Genomic DNA, 19,829 nt, shown 5'->3' on the forward strand with positions numbered 1-19,829 from the left:
TCAGCTCATTCTTTTCATCCTAATTCAAATTTGATTGATTTTATTAGGTTGTATTTTTCTATATATGTATACAATTTCAAAATATTATGATTGGATAAATTGAAAAATGTAAGTATTGAGTTGATTCTGATCTTTAGAATTTTGGAATAAAATACCTCTTAATAAACAGGAATGCTGTTTTGTTTTGTTTTATAATCCTAAGCTTATTTTTAAAAATGCACTTAATTAACCTGAAAATATTTCATAGTATATATGTTTGTAATCCACAGTTATCTACTAAATACAAAAAGGTCACTTTTACACAACTTTTACATTCTCAGGTAAAGTGGCACGTATTAACCTTGAGTGAAAAACTTTTTGTAATCACAAGCATGAAAGAGGATCTAGTCACAAATTCTATTCTGTCACCAGAAAACTGATTTCATACAAAAATTTTTGTATACCAAAAAAAAATATTTCAGATTTTATAGCTGTCACATCACTGTACAAAATGGAGAATTCTTGTCCTTTGGTTAGGAAAATTCTCAGAGAGGTGATGTTTCTTTTCTTGTGGTATTATTAGACTAATTTTATCTTACATTCTTTCTGATTAACAATCATACTTATCTTTGTGAGTGGGGTGATGGTAAATATTTTGTGTCACAATAAAGGCATACATGTTTATTTTACATTGCTAGAACACTTATTTAGAAATAAATGTTGGTGCTTGTGAACCCTTTAGAAAAACTCCAAAATACTGAGTTCCCTGGATTGCTAGTAGAGAATTTGTTAACCTAAAGAAAATAATAAAAAAGGACACTGAAAACATGAAAAACTGGTATTTGTGTTCTAATTAACAGCTTCCAGTGACCTCACAGTAGCTATCACCTACTAGCTATCACATGCACATCACCTAATGTGCACAAGAAACATTGCAGCAGTAGTCAAAACATGACTCTTACTGTTCAATACACACTGCAGCCAACACAGGCCTGGTTTTTGTTAAATAAGATACCTTCAGTTATCAGCACTGCGATCACTACATCTGGTTAGCAGTTCCAAATTAATGCATGATTGAGAAATTAGTGACAACAGCTGTCTCATTACAGCAACAAGGCAACAGAGTTGTTTTTCAAATTCCCATCTTATGCCATAACCACCTTAAACAAAAGGATAGTCCATGTCTTGAGGTTACTTACATCAACACAACTCCACTGCTTCCACTTGAGTTATGCTGCTTTACACTGTGTAGGTTTCTGACTCTTTGCATATATGTATGACATTTTATTGTATGCTTTTATCATTAGTGAGTTTGTGAATTAATTACTAATACTTGATTAATACTTGATTGCTTATTAGTACATTAATATATTTTTTTTAATTGGCAGTTCCAAGTAATTTTAAGAACATGGTCAAAAACTGAAAAGACTTTTTAAAAAAGTATTTGTTTGAATGTCTCATATACACAAAGAATTAGGGTTAGTGCTGTTAGGAGCCCATCTTCTCACAAGGTATTTCACAATCTGTCTGTTTTACTGCATCTTTCTAATAAACCTTCTAAACGTTTGGTGCTGAATCATCACCTCTCTTGACAGACATACAGGATGTGCTAAGACTAAGCTTGCAGGACACAAATGCACAACACAGACCTTCCAAATATGAGAAGCAAAAAAAAAAAAAAAAAAAAAAAAGACAGTAAAATACCATGTTACTAGTTTTTACAACTTCACATGTAGACCATGTCTGTGTGTTACTGTTTTTCAGAAAGTTTTGCAGAATCTATCTACGTTTATGTTTCTGTCATTTGTATACATGCTTTTCAGTCCCTGACAAAATACCCAATGCCATGTACATCCCTTCAGTGGCTGATGATGATGGTTGTAATTTCTTCAAAGTTTGAAGAGTGTGTGAGTAACTTTTAAAGACTGCAGGAGTTACTACTGGACATATTTCCTCAAGTAAATACTCAGGTAGTTGAAATAAATTACTTATTATCAGCTTTCATCTCTTTTCAAAGAAAATTTGGTTAAGAAAACATGATTATTATTTTTTTTTTTTCCCTGAAATGGGTGTTACTGTGTACTCTAATCCCTTCTCAATAATTTATCTAAATGTTATTCCCCTTTTGGAGCCATTTTCAGTAAAACTTCTATCACACATTTAACAGATTTGTTTCAGAACTTTATAAATGAATAATTGTGCAGATTCACATAATATTAATGTAAAATGTTGCAGCTGCTAAGTTGGTTCAACGATTCCTCCCCAAATAAACTTAATTTATATCTTTCTAAAAGCCCACATCTACAAACATTTGGAAATGAATATGTATGTGATCCACACTTTCTCAATACCACATACTCATTCATCAAATTCATTAACAAAGGAAGCAAATTGCTCAAAGCATTAGCTAGCTTTCTGTAGACCCCTTTCTTCCACCTGAGAACATGCAATGTTGCAGGGATTCCAGAATGAATTCAACACTAACAGGCTGTGCAGAAGCAGCTTCTTTTTCTTTACAGTGCCCTGATAAAAGGTTGAAATAGGAAGCTGGGTGAGAGGATGTTAACTAGGCAAGTAGGCCCTGAACAAATATTTTCTAAACAAAAGAGAATCTGTCCTCCTTGTGAGCTGCTGGAGGAGAGGTCCACATCAAGGAAATGACTGTTTTATTTGTCTAGTTTTTGTGCTCTTTTGCTTACTTAAAAAAAAAGGTCCCATCAAATGAAATAAAGTTTTCCTGGCACTTTTTTTTTGTGCTAATGAAGAAAAGGGAGACTGACAAATTATTCTAAAGAAACTTATTGAAGAGTACCTGCTGAGGAGGGTGTACATTTTCCACTGCAGCATTACTCCTCAGGCAATGATTGTTCATAATGCATAAGTGGGTGAAGTCAGTCCATTCTTTGGCAGTCCCAAAACGGGTCAGCAAACTATCAGTAACAGCGATAAAAGTAAATTGTATTTTCTATGCCAATCCCAAATCTATTCAAAGTCATTGTTAATAGCAATAAATTAATTACATTGTACTGCATAGAATGATATTAAATCATAAGGAAAAATATATTAGATTTTCTTTACATTTTATAAGAGAACTGTTGAAAATACGCACTGTAACCTGGCAGTTCCTCCTTTCAGTACGGGAAAATTTCTACTTCTCTATAGTTTGTAACTCTATTCCCCTCCTTTTTCCACTGCATTGAGGAAATTTTCCGAGATCTGAAAACTACAGAATTTGGCCTAATATGCCATTATGTCTAAAATAAAGATTTTTATTTGGCTAATCTTTATTTTATTTGAAGACAAAGTGGTTTTGTGCTTTGCGAAGAAATTTTTGTTCACTACTCAAGCATACATTGAACATGTGGTATCATCCAGTTCTGAAAGTCCTTACAGTGAATGAGGTGTTTGCCTCACTGAAATCATGGCAAGGGCATACTCATCAACGCTAGTGTGAAATTCACTGTGAGGTGGTCCCAATATGTGCTTAGCTCTCAACCATGCTGATGGCTCCATGCTGTTGGGTGAGTTTGAGTTGTCCAGATGCGCTCCCTTTGCTCAGGTGTAGCAGCCTTACCTGCTGTGAACAGTTCCAGTAGTTCTTCCATGATCGTGCCCTAGGCTCTACCTATACATGCACTGCAATTTTACCTGTGTTAATGGGTATCCTCAATTCTAAAAAACGTATAACGTTTGGTATCAGGACCGTCAACGTGACTAAACATGTAAATATGGCAAAGCTATGCCTGGGTGGAGAATCAAAGCTTTAGGAGATGCTAGCGCTACAGTTATGATGATTGCCACAACGACTGCCACTTACCAGGGCCTGAGCGAAGGCGATTTTTGAGTTGACAGAAGGCAATCCCGAGTGTCTGCCCCGTCACACGAGGTTGCCCAATGCGCTTCAGTACTCTCAGCAACAAGTGTTAAAATTGCCTTAGATGCTGCCAGTTCGGAGGGCCGAAGGAAAGCGAACGCGGCGCGGTCCAGCTTCCTCCGCAGCCCAGTTTAGCGCCGCGGCACCGGCGGGCCCCGCGCCCTCCCCTCACCGGCCCGGCTCCCCCTCACCTCGGGCAGACGGCGGCCGCGGGGCGCGCCGCACGCCTCAAGCGCCGCCGTCAGACGCCAACGGCGAAGCTCCTCAGGAAAGCCGCCACCCCGCGGGGCCTCGAGGCCGGACCGCAGCCGGCGGGGAGCCGCCGCCGCCGGGGCGCTCGCGCAGCGCTGCGGAGCGCGGGCCGCCTCGCGCCGCCGCCCCCGGCCCAGCCCGCGCCTCACCGAGACCGTGGCCCCGCCCGGCGCTCGGGCCCCGCCCCCGTCACGTGCCGGGGGCGGGCGGGCGCACGGCTGCCGGGCCGGCCGCTGCCGCGCGTAGGGGCGGCCGCTCGCCGCCGCCGGCGCAGTCCCGCCGCCGCCGCCGGAGCCGCTGGTCCCGGCCTCCCGCCCGCGTCCTCGCCCGCAATATGCCTCCGCTGCCCTCGGGCTGCTCGCCATGCCGGGGACCTGCGGGCGCCTCTCCTCCCTGCTCCTGGGGCTGGCGGCCGCGATGCTCCTGCTGCTGCTGCTGATGGGGCGGCCGCCTCCCGTCGACGCCGCAGCCGCCGCCACCCGCCCGCAGCAGCAGCGGGCGGCGCTACCGGGGGGCGCCCCCCCCGCCGCGCCGGCGGCCTCAGGTACCGATCCCCCCCGCTCCCGCTCCCGCCGCCGGGCAGATACCCCTGTTTCCCGCTTGTCCTGTGGAGATCTCTCCTCCCCGGGGCCGCGCCGTCGGGGCCCCCCTCAGCCCCGCCGCGTCCCTCCCTCTCCTCCCGGGGCGGGGGGGTCGGCGTCCTCCTCCTCGGCGGCTCCCCGCCGGGCTGCTGAGAGGCGCGTCGGCTCGGCCCGGTGCCGCCTTGCCGCTGCCAGCCTGCGGGAGCAGGGGCCGCGGGAGGGCCGGGCGGCATGCCCCGCGCGGGGAAATGAGCCGCAGCGCTCTTAACGAAGCAGGTAGCGGAGCCGCGGCGGCTGCTACGCGGCGAGCGGGATCCATCTTTAATATCGCAAGATCTGTATGCAGCTGCTGTGGCGTGTCACTGGCGGGGTGAAAAATGCAGCCCGGTAATCGTGCAGCCTGCTTCTGCCCTAGCTGGAGATGCTCCCTCGAGTGCCAGGCAGATGGTCTCGGGGGAAGCACGCCTCTATGAATTCCTGTTTGCTAGCCGGAGTCACCCAAGCAAGATCCGTGTATATATAACGTATAAAAAAAATCTATATAACATGCATATATTTAATTCTATAGATATATTTATATCAATATAAAAATAAATAAAACCCAGCTGATGTACGTGCAAGTGACTTAAGCCTATCAAATGAGTGATGGGGCTGGTGAGCTCATTAGTTCTTGCATCTCCTCTGCAGAATGAGGAAATACATCGTTCGTCCAGCAGCCGAGAGTATGAAAATAACGTGCTTATTTCAGTATTAGGCCTTGGTGTTACGGTCAAATGAGTGAGGTTACCTCTTCTGGCAACTGGGGCAAGTGATAAGGTGTTTGTTCTATCATCTAGTTTAAAAAAAAACCGTGTATATTTTGAAGTCTTAGTGGCTTAAATTAGGACAAAACCAGTGTTTTTCTTGACATAATGCCTTTCACCAAAGAATTTCAAAATGGTTTCAAACATTAATTATTTAAGACCTTTTAGCACCAAGGCTCTGTTTGGGCATATCACCAGAGCATATGTTTAATTTTTAACATATACGCATGTTACTATTTCCAGTTGACTTCAAGAAGGTATAAGATGTTCTTAGTTTCAGGCATATGGTTAATATTTTGCTGAATTGAAGCCAATTTGCAAAGCTGCCAAAGCCTGTATGTTAATTAGGAAATACAAGCAAAGATCTTCAATTATGATCTTTACTTGTAACTTCTTAAAGATGTAGAACAAGAAACTAGATTTGGTAGAATACGAACACACTCTTAAAATCTCCTGATACACTCTTAAAATGCCTTGATTTGCTTTTTGGTTTCTGTCTTGTGTGGGTTTGGTTTTTTTGGTGTTTTGTTTGTTTTGTTTTTTCTTTTCCAAGTGTTTAAACTATAGGACTCTAAAGAAGGGTATTTGATGAACAGCTTGGTTCTTGTTTTTCCTTTTGAACCGATGATTTCATTAATTTGTTTTTTATCATGCTTTTAGAGGAATATACCATTAATCACCAGCAAACCCCACTTAAAAGGCATTGGCAGCATTTCTAACTTGTGTAGTGAACATTTTGCTCATTAAAAATTGAGTGGCAAAAAAAAAAAAGGGACAGTTTTTCTAATTCAATGATCCTCTTTGGTTTCAGGTATTGATTTCTTTTCAAGAAGCTCTATTACCTTATCGCCTTCAGCCCTGGCCAAAATCTGTGTTGGTACCAAACAATTTGATGCTGATGCTAATGGTTTGCTGTTGCAGACCCACATGCCTATGCTGTTGCTTTCTTTTATTTGCTTATTATGCTTCATAGGTTTTGAGGTATGAGAGTCCTGAAAGTGTCTTATAGTACACAGCTTTCATTATTAATCCCAGTTTATGAATGCTAAAAATTAGCATTTGAGCTGATCCTCAGCATTTGTTATGCTTAAATACAGTTAAAGCTTTGTTTCACTTGTTGGCTGGCTTTCTAAATGATCTGGATTAATTTTTTCTTTCATAAAAAATTGAAAAAAGCCAATAGTGATTAATCTTTTAAAAAGACAAGCTAGTCACTGCTACGAAACTTTCATTATACTGAAGAAGCTGCTAAGCACCTTTGGTTTTTGTTTGGTATTTCCTTTCATTAAAGCATGTAAGTAATTTTTGCCATATTGACATTTTTGAAATTTTAAAAAGGAAGAGCCTGACTCCAGATATATATTTATCAGATACTAAGTCTTTTTCCGTGAAATTATCTTTTGATGGCTTACAGCGGAAAGGTAGGCAGAATAAATCGCTGTTGCCTTTCCAGCAGAAGACTAGCAGCAGAGTAATCCCTGAGGGGAGTGCTCTGAAGAGGCCACTCCTGCAGCAGCTGCAGGTCCTGTGCTGGGAACTGCCAGGCAGGCCGTGGCTTCTGGAAGTAAGGAGGAGTCTGGCTCAATTTGGATTTATGCTGTGTGTTTGTGACCCCAGTGTTGCTAGAGCAAAGGAGCCTTACCCTTCTAAAATAGTGAAGGTGCAGAGCTAAGGTTGGAGTTGGCAACCTTTTCGCATTTGATGTTCCTGTATCGATGTCCCTGTTCTGTCGAAGCTAATTATACAGTTTTACAGATCAATTCCCTCCTGGATTAACAGACTTCTGCCAGTGTAATTATTATGCTGTCTGAGAAGAGATGCTAAAGTCAGCACAGCTGTGTACAAAGGTTTAGGGTGCAGACTCTACTGCCGACATGTAAATGTAGCAGTGAGAAAGTAGTTGCACATCATGACTGAATAGGTTTTTTTTGTTCATCCTTTCTTTTTTCTCCCTTAAAGCCAACAAAAAACTTACCAGTGCCAAAAGAAATAAGTAAATTTTAAAGATAAGGCAGAGAAGACACGCACAAGAGGGACTCAGTTCATGGAGTTACTCTGACTCACGTTATCTAATGGATAACGTGATTCTGCCAAATTTTAGAAAAAAAATATCCAGGGAGAGAGAGAGACAGGCCTCTCTGGTTAGGGTGGTGATTGATGAAGTGGAGAACCTGTCTTGGTTCCTTGTTACTCATAGTGAGTTTTTCAATTTTCTGCGTGGCAGTTTAGAAATCTGGACTCTGGCGTGCAGAAGCAATTGAAGAGAAGTCGCTGGGAGCTTCGAATAGTCAGCATTGAGGTCAGCGGGCTTGACTACAGAATTCAGTAAATTATAGTCCTGGCTTTGATCCAGGCAAATCTGTTTTTGTTTTCCTTGTTCCCTTTTGTTTATCTTTATTGAGATGCATTCTTTACAGGAAGTACAGGTTGTGTTCTTTAATGTTCACAATGCTTGGGATATTCTGGATGTGGTGCGTTGTTATTCTCTTTATAATGCAGATATTGGGCAAGAAACAGAGCAGAGACCACTAACTGAATAAGTGATACTTAACTGCATCAGTTCCATGGCAGATCTGACATATACTGAATGAACAAGATTCTTCGGGGGAAAAAAACAGCAGTTGTGTAAATAGAAGCTGTCACATTATGTATAGACAGCGCATGGGATGACATACACCATCTTAATGTTGGCATTTTTTTTCCACGTTGAGATCTTAAATTAGACTTGAAGTATGTTTTAAAATAGGTGTTATTTCTTCAAGTTTCTGTCATATAACTGCATGTTCTATGCCGTGGGTACTCTCCATACCTTTTGTAATCCCAGCATAAACAAGAAAAGACTTGCCATTGTATTTATTATAAGCCATTCCCAGTCTGCCTCACATTGCAGAATTTGGGGAAAAAGAAATTTCTTTTGCCTTTTTTTTTTTTTTTTTTTTTTTTTTAGGCAGGTGGCTTTGCGTACAATGGGAAGATTAGCTTGATTTTTGTAGGGTGAAATTAAAAAGCGGTAGCAGCTAATAGAGCATCCTGAACAAAGAAGAGAGAACTGGAATTGCTGTGCATATTTATGCAGTTAGTTCTCTTTGTTGAAACTGATGAGAGAAATACGTGATTGTTGTCAAACCCAGAAGAAAATAAGAGATTACTTCTGTACCTGTTGGAGACAAATACGCTGTCTGGATGCTGCCTGTGGAATTTGATTCTGTGCCCGTTTCTCAATACTGTCTGCTTGCACGTGATGATGAGTTGCTATCTAATGCGAAGCAGTGTTCTAGACAAGAGATACCTAGTTAAGATTTTTCTAAACTCTTTTGTATGTTGTCTTATTCTTCCTGACCATTCAAGGAGGAGATAACTTTCTCATGCTTCCTTTTTATTTGAGATACTGGAACAGAAATATTTCTCTGACACATCCTTGTGTGACTTACTGCTTTTCTAATCTTTGTTTTCAATGTTTCTAGTAGTGAAATATTTTTCCTAATGACTTGTATCTTGATGTGTAGATGGTACTTAGGTATTTAGAGGAGCATTTGGTTTTGATAGCTTGTTCTGTTAATCTGGGTTTGAATTTGAGCGATAATACATAATGATGCACTTTAAAAAAAAAAAAAAAAAAAAAAGCACTGCGTGACTGGCTTGTTTGTCGCTTGATGAAACAACCTTTATGGTTTACTGTCTCTATAGTCACTGGATAGGGGATTAGTATGGCAGCAGTAAATCCAGTTCTGTTTTGGAGCTCTGTCACAGTCAGATACAGACCCCAAGGAAATGAGTGAGGAGTTAAAAGCTGTGTAGGAGATCCTGTAGCATTCCTATAAAGAAGGAAATTCAGTAATTTTCATGACTGTGTGGTCACGTAGGATACAGTTCAAGATGTCAGGGCTGTCTAACTAGGGACTTCTGATCAGCACTGGGGTTAATTGTTTTACACAACCAGCAATACAACCTTCTTATGCAGTAGGTATTGGAATGTAATCAGTGTCAGGGAAAAGGTTTATTTTTCAGTTGTCAGATCTTGCGGGTTAAATTGTAGTAATTGTTTTCTATTTGGACATGGTTTGCAGTCTTTAAAATAAGACTTTTGATTTGTTTTAGATAGATGTAAACATTTGTTGGGAATCTATGTGTTACTTATATAAAGAACCTTAATGAAACTTTGGAAAGCTGACTTTCAATCTAGTGAAAAATGATTCTTTCATTATGAAATACAACTCCAAAAGTATTACATGCACACCCCAGCAAAATGGTTTAACACAAGCAACTAACTCCACCTCTGGAAATAAGCTCAGAAAACATCCGTTGATTTGCTGTTCAGTTTTCTCAGCATTCTCAGCCTCTGGGATTTGCAATAATGGTTTCTCAGCTAGGCGAGAAAGTAGAGAAAGAATCTAAGACTTAGACTTGTCCTGATTTATTGGAGCTGATGTTCTTAAGTGACTTAGCTTTCTGTGCTGATCTAAGGCTTAGTAGTGCAACAGAATATCAGGAAGGGCATTAGGACACCGAGAGGTGATAAAGCATCTGCAGTTTGAGACAGAAATGAATAATGAAAAAGAAATAGTCACAGATGATAATTTCATTTATATGTCCATGTGTTCCATGATTTAGGTCACTCAGTTGCTAATACAAGGGAAAAGAGGAGTTTGGGCTTTTCCATGGTAGAGCACAAATGAAAAGATAAGTACTTTTTTATTTTTCAGGAAGAGAATTGATATGAAAAAAAAGGTACTGAGGACTTCTGAAGAGGTAGGCAGCTCTCCTAAGTTGAAAGCTTGCTTTTGTTAAAGCTTGTAATATGTTATACAGCATCATGCTCTATACTTCAGAAAACTTGATTTCCAGAAACTTGCGTTGATAGTAGCTTTCTTTATAAAGAACAGAGAGAGACAAGGCCACAAATGTGTTTTAGCATTCACAGAAACGGGACCGACAGTTAGGCAGTGAGGAGAAGTGGCAGGAAGCAAGACTAATCAATGAGGGCAGGAGCTACCTATTGCAAGGTGGTAGTTTCTGCAGTTCTTATTTGTTTTGTTAAAGTTTCATTACTTCTTGTCACTCTGTTGGCAGACGATACATCATCAAAGGCCAATTGATATGTAAAAACATTCACAGAATTGCTATCAGGCTGAGAAAAAGGCACTTGCAGGATTTGGAATGCAACTGCTATCTGGGTCACTGGGGATCCGTAGCATGCTTTCTCTGTGAACTAGCTCAGTAGATGAAGTCTTTGACAGAGGCAAAGATCTGAGAGGAAAGCTTATTCAAAAAAAACTTAATTTTTGAGGTGTCAAACTTAGAAACATAGCACAGGTTACTTTGTTGTTTTGAAAGTTGCATATTTTTATATTCGCTACATCCTTCTGTAATGAATTTGAGGCACAATGTAACAGAGCAGATGAGTCCTCTGTAATACTCCTGATACTGTACTTAGTTACTAATTCATAGATCTAGCAATCTGGTGTGCTGTAGGAGCACCCAGATCCCGTGAACAAGAATTTCCATTGCACCGTAGGGGTTAGTGTACTCTTGAATAATGCTTCTGTGTTCAGTAGGATGAAACTACCAGGTATAGCTCCTCCTGCCTAATCCTAGCTTGCCAGAGGTGTCCCAGCACACCTCATCTGTGCTCCTAAACTGTCATCTTCCCCGCATGTCTACAAGAAGCTATATTCAGCAGGCTGCAAAGCAGCTATTGCATTTCTTGCTTTGCTCTTCTGGCACTAGTTGTAGAGAAAACATGAGGTTTGAAAGCAATTTTCATGCTAGCACATGCTTGAGGGAAGGGTGTGAGTGTGCACAGCTTTACAATCAGCAATATGAAAGTGTATTTGCTGAAACAACCTGTGCTAGGGAACTTAAGGTTAGAAAGCTCAAGAGAATGAATTAATCTTTAGGAGTGCCCTCTGTCCCTAAGCCAGGTGTTCAGTAGGGGAGATTTCACTCAAGCTGTACCTCATCTTTTCAGTTGGAATTGGCACTCCAGATCCATCCAGCAGAAGAGCTGGGTCCCTGGGAAAGGGCAGTCCTTCCAAACCACATCTGAGGCTGCAGCACAGATAGAGCGTATGCTCATGCAGCTGCCACATCCCCCTTTCACATCTACAGAAGAGACAGTCTGTACAGAGGGTCACCTTTGGCGAATGGATTGCCCTGTCATTTTGTGAGGGACGCAGATCAGGGAGGGGTGATGCTTAGACCTTCCATATGAGAGAGCACATGTATACTGTAGTGTGAGCAGGCTCCTGTGACTAGGAGATAAACATCAACAAGCATAGTCCAGTGTGTGTGGAGGACACTCCAAAAGCACCAGTTACCTTAAACGTGGCTCCTCAGGCAGAACCCAGGACTAACGTGTGGCACCAGCAGTCCTGTCAAGTAAAAAACTGTATTGTATGCTATGAATTTCACAAGCAGTTGTCAGCTGCCTGTAGATAACGTGAAGAAAATCTCCTTCTCCCATCTCAGCTGGACCAGCTGCTGTAACTTTCCAAATGATTCTGCTTGCCCTCTGAATGTAAGCATATTATGCATTCTTGTAAACAAAATATTGACAGGTCTGCAGTTTACAGTACAAGCATGGCACGACCCTGCTGATGTGTGTTCTTGTCTGATTGTAGCTCCTGGGAGCCATCCTATGTGGCCTGCTGGGATTGACAGGGCTAGGGAGTGATGCTCTTTCCTGTCTGTGCATGCATAAGCCCCTTAAGGCTCACCAAGTGCAGGCCTGAATCCTGTCAAGTTCCCGTGCTATCCTTATTCTTTCCCCCTCAATTTCTTGTCCTTCTTTCTCTTCCCTGAGGCTGTGATTATGCTTCATCATGTGAGCTCAAAGAGAGTCTCCACTGACTGAAAGACATAAATCAGACTTCAGGGCGCAATTGTTACCCTTTACAATGTGGAAATGAGACAGTTGAAGGAGATGGATTACAGGGTCAGATCCTCCTGCTGGACTTTCCACATGACCCTTCTCGCTTCAGCATTCTGCATCTACTGTTGATAGCACCAGGTACCTAAGACAGTGCAGTCCTACCAGTGGAAGAGGCAAGAGGTGGCCTCTCATTGAGAATTGCATGGAAATAAATTTTGGCTCTTGGTGGGTTAGAGAGCATAAAAAATCTTGGCCCTCGACCTTCTGATTTTCTTTGTCCCAGTTTGAAAAACTTGGGGTTTTTTGGTGTGGGTTATACCTGAACTACTGGCAGCTGTAGCAGGTTAACCTGCAAATGGTGGCCAAATAGCTGTGCTGGGGAGTGGTTTTTTTGTGTTGAATATGATGCAGTGGTTATAGGTGTGAGTGCGAGGCACATATTGAGCCATGTGCATTAGGAGGTCATGAAGCAGCAAAATACAGAGAATCTCAGAACCACTTCAACATGTCCCTGGCATACTCTCATTGAAATGCATTATTGACATGACCACTGTACCCCAAAAGCGCTCTAAGGTCTGTAGAGTGTCGTTCGATTAATGAGTACTTTAGTGTATACAACTGAGTGTTTGCTTGAGTGCTTTTACTAAACACAGTGTAGTTACAGCCAGATAAATTGGAGCACTGACCCATTATCATGCAGTTTATTCTGGAGGAAAGAGTTGAATTTAGTGAGGTTTTTCTTGTGTGCGTGTGTGTGGGTTGGTTTTTTTTTTGGTGTTTTGTTTTTTTTTTTTTTTTTTTTTTTAGTCTCTACATGGTCATTAATAGTTCATCTGCCTCTTCTGAAATGTTTTCTTCTGGTCGACATACTTTTATTTCTTTATTTCTCATCAATCTTTTACCTGTATTCAACGACTGAGCTTTCCCACTGGAGTGTGCACGTAGCTTTCAGGTTTCATGTTGTAGGTTATTTTAGTTGCAGGTCCGAGCAACTCTTTAATTAGTCAAACTGATTTTACTTTCAGAATCATCAGTGTTCCTGTTTTCATTGACTGCAAGTGTTATTGAGTAAGGCCATGCAAGATAAAGTATATCTTTTCATCCCATTTCCTTAATAAAGCAGAGAATTTGCATCAGGTGTGAGCCCTAAATTATCATAGGATGCTGTATTCCTACTAAAACATCCAGCCAGATTTGCTAAATGTACTAAAATTAGCAGCTGAAATAAACCGCAATCAAGTGAAGATGATGATTGTTCTTTGTGAGTTTTTCTTTCAGTGTTTTCTGTGATTTGAAAGTAACTATGAGGATCTGGAATTGTGGAGGTATTCAGGCTGGAGGGGATATCAGGAGCACTCTAGTCCAACCTGCTTAAAGCAGGGTTGACACTGAATTCAGACCTGGGAGCTCTTTCCTAGCGGGCCATGAAAGGCTCCACAAAGGGAGAACCTCTCTGGACAACCTATTCCAATTATTGTTTATCCTCAGAGAGAAAAAAAATTTCCTCATGTCCACTCAGATCCTTCCCTGCAATTTGTGACTGTTGCCTTTCGTTATCCTGCCATGCATCTTGACAGAGAACTTGGCCCTGTCTTCTGGGTAAGCTCATGGGTGTTGGAAGGGTGTTGTTTAGGTCCCCCAAAGCCTTTCCTTTGCAAGGTTAAACAAGGCTCATTTCTTTCTGTGGGTCCAAAACTGAAGGCAGTTTCCATGTACAGTCTAGCAAGTGCTAAGTGAGAGGGATTCATTACTTCTCTTGCTCTGTTTGCTATGCTTCTCTTGATGCAATGTGGTGTGCTGTTAGCCTTCATCACTTCCAGGTTGCGCTCCTGACACGTTTAGCTTATTGCTCACCAGGGCTCCCTGATGTTTTCGGCAGAGCTACTGCTTTGCCAGTCAATCACTTGCAGGTACTGCTGGAAGGGGTCAGATGCATCATTTTGTATTTGTCCCTGTTGAATTTCCTGAGGTTCTTGTTGGCCCATATCTCTGTCTAGGTCCCTTGGAGGATATTGACTGCATCCTCAGCTTGTTGCCACCTACAGACTTTGAGGGTGCATTTTGTCCCCTCCTCAAATCACTGACTTGGACTTGTACATGACTATGGGTTGTGTCAGCTGCTAATGTTTCTCTTGAAATTTCTGCATTTCATTTTGGGTAGACTATTTTCCTGTAATGCATGTAAATTAGAAGAAAATGGAGTTATATTGTCTGCTGCAAATTTGGGACTGTTTTATAAATATGATGTATCCAGTTGGCTCAGTATGTTGAAATAGATACTAGTGTGTAGCATGGACTTTTGGTTATGAAATTTGTCAAGAGACCAAATTTATTTATTATTAATTATTTATTATTAATGACTTTATATGGGCAAGGCTCCCAAATGAAACTGATTGATTGGAACATTCTCATATAAGTTTTTTTTCTATGAGGCAGCAAATTTGGTTGGTAATTTGTCTGCGCTAATGTGAGCTAAACTAGAAAAAAGGTCAATGGTGTCAAGATATTTGAAAATACAGGCCGTTCTGCTGGAATGAATACGGAGGTGCTTGCCCCCTCCAACTATTATAGACACTAATGGAATTATAAAAAGTTTTTCCAGGTCATTGTGGAAAATATTCTTCCTGTGTTCTGAAGCCTTTCATTAAGTGACTGAACAGGAGAAATGAGTAGTTTTATGTTGGGTAAATGCAGGACATCAGTAGAGCATGTGTTTGGAACAATAAAAGCTGTTAATAACATGAATTATGCCTTGTGATAAATATCACGGGAGCTTATTTCATTGTTTGTGAGAGCAAGGGAGAAGACTTACTCTCACTGGGCTGAAGGAGAGATTTTCTTTGGATTATGGACTACTGATGTTGAGAAAATCCTTTAATTAAGCTGACTGGAACAGAGACCCAGCAAAACATTTGTGAGATTTGAGAGAGTTTTGGTGCAGTGTCGGGCAAAAGAATTTGTCACGGCTGTTTGCCTCTTAATTAGTTGTCAGGTTCCTTTTCCTTTCCCCCCTTTTCTTCCCCCACCCCCCCTAAGCACAGTATAGAAAACCTGTCCCTTTACAATTCTGTCTCCCGGATTCTTCAACGTTTCATGGGACAGATTGTCTCAGAAATACTGAAGTGGATTTGTTTCCCCCCAGTCCATTTGGCACAGTACCAGAGGTGCTGAATGAATCTGAGTATTTTGGGGGAAAAAACAGTGTTTACTGTCCCATTTTTAGTCTTGGTGTCAATAAAAATATTTCCATCATCCTAGAAAGGTTTCCATGGTGCGCAGTTGTTTTCCAATTACTCCCTACAGGAATTTGGCCACTTGCTGCGAAGGGAAAACTTGTCTGGCTGTGTTGGTGGTGTTTGTGTTGGAGACACAGTTGGTGGGCAGCACGTTCATCTCTAACAACTGTCCATTATGGGTCCTGGAGCGCTTTATCCTGTGCTGAGCTGTAGAGAGGCAATAACAATTCCAGGTGCCAATGGCTGAACCATTAATATATTCAGTATTGCCATTTACCTCGATGGCATCCATGTATGCAGAAGAGTTACATTATTGTGTCGGGAGTCTTGATTCAATTGGTTTGCTTTACCCTGTGATCTGATTTGACAGATCCTTCTCTTTTTTAAACTCTTTTTATGGCTTCTGTGGACTTTTACTTAATTCAAATTAGTAGGAATCTGCAATCATTTTAATGTGCAATCATTTTTCTAAAAACTAATGTCATATCTATTGTTGTTCTGTGATTTTTTGATTGATTACTGTATGAAACTCAACTGTAATAAAAAAATTACGTATGAAAGAGATAGTAGCTTGTTGGGTGCTCTTGTTTTGTTGCTGCAATATGGATTTCCGAACTAGTGCATTTAAAAATTCCTGTCCTGCATGTACAGGACTACGGTTCGGAAATGTTGGCCTGCAAACTTTCAATTGTATTTTCTCCGTATATGTCTTTACGTACTGGCCTTCTTCCAAGGGGTTAGAGGATCTTTTCCTAAGTGAAAGATAAACATTGCTGGAACATTGCAAATATCTTTCTTTAAGCAGTAATATGAGATTTTACAGCTTTTGGGGAAGAAAAGTAATTTCAGCAAAGAATAGTGACCAGCATGTTATTGAATAATGTCACTGAATGTGTCAGTATTTCCTTTGTGATTAGCGAGTAACATGCACTTTCACTTGAATTACTAGTTTGTAGGTTATATTATGCCACTATGACTTTATACAGTCATATCTGTCTTGAGTTTAAAACCTTCAGGGCATTAAATGTCATGTTTGAAGAGGGTACTGCTTTGTTTTCCTGTAATTTTTTTTTTTTTTCTCCCCACTGTGCCAAATTAAGGCAATGCTTGAACTTGCACAGATTTTTTTCAGCTAATTCTGCTCACTAGCCACCACTATTACATGAGACAAATCCTGTACCTAACCCATGGGGTTAAAAAAAGATGATTCATGCTACAGGGTTACTGGAATATTCTTCCTCTGTCCAAATATATTGACTGTTAAAGGGTAGGTTTGATAAATCATTAGCAATTCTCTATAAGAAATGGTCTCATTTGGTCAAGGAGATGATGCTGAATGATTTATTTTTTTCTGTTTACATAATGAAGGTTTGATTGTAAAGTTCATGAGTGGGAAATGCATGGTTTTTGCTTATCACCTAATAGGCACTTGCCCATTTTTCTTGAGGGTATATAATGTGAGTATTTAAGATAGCATATTTAAAATAAAGTACTATGCAGATTTTGATGTTTCCCTTCTGTACTTTTTTCCCAGTATTCTATAACAAAGTGTCAATTTTTAGCATTCATTTTTTCATTCCCTCAACTCTGATGCAAGGCAGAATGATACAGGCAGTCATTTAAAAAAAATGAAAGAGCAGCATTACGGGTTTAGTATTAGCCAGTGAGTAAACTGAGATGAAAAGAATAATCTTACAATGGCCTCTGAAATGCCTGCGCAAAGGTGTTCTATTTTGTAGGCTTCAGGAGCTATATTACTAGTATTTACTTGCTCATTTAAATCTCGTTCACTTGCAAATTTATCTTTATTTCATATTTAAATTTTATTTAAGATTTTTGGTCTTGTCATATTGATCATTTATCTCACTTATCTAAGATTACAGAAGATGATATTTTAAATAAATGAATCCTAAATAAGTGAAGCTCTGCAGACGGCAGCATTTCGTCTTGTCTGCTGCATATTTCCCTTGCCCCAGGAAGGTGAATTTCTCAGCTTCCATCTTCCATGGTAACCAGAGTTCTGAGAACCAGGCTGGCTGATGCAACAAAATAGCAGCAAATAAAAATGCAAAGTTGCTATGGTAATTGTAATTGTCATAGCTTCACTAGCAGGTGTTGATTTTGAATTTTATTGAAATTCTTATTATTTACGCCAATATACCAGTACAGCAAGACATGTGAAATATAATTCTGTAATGAAAATTCTGGTTTATTGTATCCTGTGAGTTCTCATGTTCTGTCTTGGGTGGTGAAGCATTCTGATTTTAATATGTAAGTTGAATGAAGAAGGCATCTAATGGTGAAAAAACATTATGCAACTACTTACCAAATGAGTACCTTACAGCAGTACATGATATGCACTTAAAAATATTCCAGTGGATTTTTTAATGACATATGTATACCATGCAGTGTTAAAGGAATATAGGAAAAAAAATCCCATCTAAATTTCATAGCTGCTTTCATGTCTAAATTTCATAGCTCTTGCTTAGGTAGCCCATAAAAATATTTAAAGGGGAATGCTTGTTTTCTTTCTATTTTATATATCTTACTAGGTGCACTTGAAAGTGTTTGGGGGTATGTTCCCACTGGATAGGTGAGTTGTTAGCAGCTGTATGGATTAGCCTGATGACATTCTTGCATAGTTCTTACAAGCATGATCATTCCAGGAAGGTGTTTATTGATTATGCAGTAGTAATCATGAAGGATACAGCCTATAATGATCTGTTTTATTTCATTGATTTTGCAGGACCTTAATTTCATCAATAGTTGGTTCGTGTCAACATTTGTGGAATGAATATCATCCTTACTCAGTTTCTTTGTGCATTTTTCTTTGTGCATTTTTCTTTGTGCATTTTTCTTTGTGCATTTTTCTTTGTGCATTTTTCTTTGTGCATTTTTCTATCACCTTTTCTGAGATCTTGGTTGGAAGGGTAACTGCTTACAATGGTATTACTTAGCTGCTGGTTGTAGAAGAGGCTTGTTTTGTTTGTTGTTGTTATTTATTTATTTAAATAACTCATTAAATCAATCCACGCTTATATACAACAGATCTTAAAATTGAAAAAGCTGAAATGTTAATTTACGCATGCAATAGTACAGATTTCAAATGCTAAGGCTGTCCAGATCATAAAATAATCCAAATCCAATAAAATAATTACAAGCACTGAAAGTTTTCCTACTTGTGAAGCGTGGTGATTTTTTTTTTTTTTTTAAATATAAACTGAAGGTAGTGCTGCAGTCTGTATCTGTACAAGTGTGTCATGGAAGTAGGCAGCTGGAATGTTAAGTAATATTTATATGAAAAATACTAGGCTTTTCTAAACTCTTTGACTTCTCTGAAGAATTAGCTCACGCTAGGCAAGTACATCCTCTATCAAAATGTGGTAGCTGAAGTTTGCCGGTGCTGAATGTTGGCCATATTTAATCCTGATTAAATTTAACCTTTCTTTTAAGTTGCTTCTGAATTTGGAGGAACCGATTCCAAAAGCTGTGGGGACATCAGTTTATTGATTTATTGACCTAGTGACTGTTGAGTACTTTGGAAATTATTTCAGTGCCTAAGTACTAATGAGGCATAAATTTAAACTAATATCTGAGGGCAAGATTTCTATTAAGAATGTTTTGTAATTTTCTTTACCTCCCTCTTTAAAAAACAAACAAACCTCCCTTTCCTCTGGTTTGCTTAAGATTTGTGTTTATATGTGCACACAGGTACATACAAAGTATAAAACCCTGAAATATGTTGGTATAAAAGGAAAATAATTATTCTGTTTAAGTGAAAAAAAATTGTTGTAAGTAAATAAATTCAATTAACAACATTTTTTGTTTTTTGTAAAAGCATCAGTAAAAATTCAGTGTTAATTCTATGTAAAGAAATGGTGCTAAGTCTATAAATATTTTTGCTGGGAAAAAAACCCTAGAATGTACGACTGAGAAAAACAGTCTATTTCTAAAGTAGTGTGGTGGGTTTTTTTTTTGTTGTTTGTTTGTTTTTTATTTACTTCTAAAAGGGATTGTGGTAGCAAAGAAAAGGGAAAGAGGCCTTGGTCTTATCTGTAAAATAGATAACACTTTTTCCAGTATTTCAGTAGATGGTCAGCTTCTCCATACTGCCTAATATGGTTTTATTATAACATGAAACTGGGTTTTGGGTCTGTTTTGAACTAAATGAATAAGTAGTCTTTGACCTGCTAATTTACTTAGAACCTTGAAGTGTGCTCTGGATCATGTGCT

General features: G+C 39.9%; 1 protein-coding gene across 1 annotated transcript in view; it reads left to right on the plus strand.

The window, feature by feature from the left end:
* Window positions 1–4,468: 4,468 nt before the first annotated feature.
* FAM171B (family with sequence similarity 171 member B) overlaps window positions 4,469–19,829 on the plus strand; it is a gene marked incomplete at both ends in the record, with an annotated part of 33,047 nt that continues 17,686 nt past the window's right edge. Inside the window, one exon of the mRNA XM_082311531.1 lies at window positions 4,469–4,649. Coding sequence (XP_082167657.1) covers window positions 4,469–4,649 — 181 coding nt within the window. The remainder of the gene's footprint in view (window positions 4,650–19,829) is intronic.

The sequence above is a fragment of the Platalea leucorodia genome (genome assembly GCF_965183815.1).
Source record: "Platalea leucorodia genome assembly, chromosome: 5".
Classification (NCBI taxonomy): Eukaryota; Metazoa; Chordata; class Aves; order Pelecaniformes; family Threskiornithidae; genus Platalea; species Platalea leucorodia.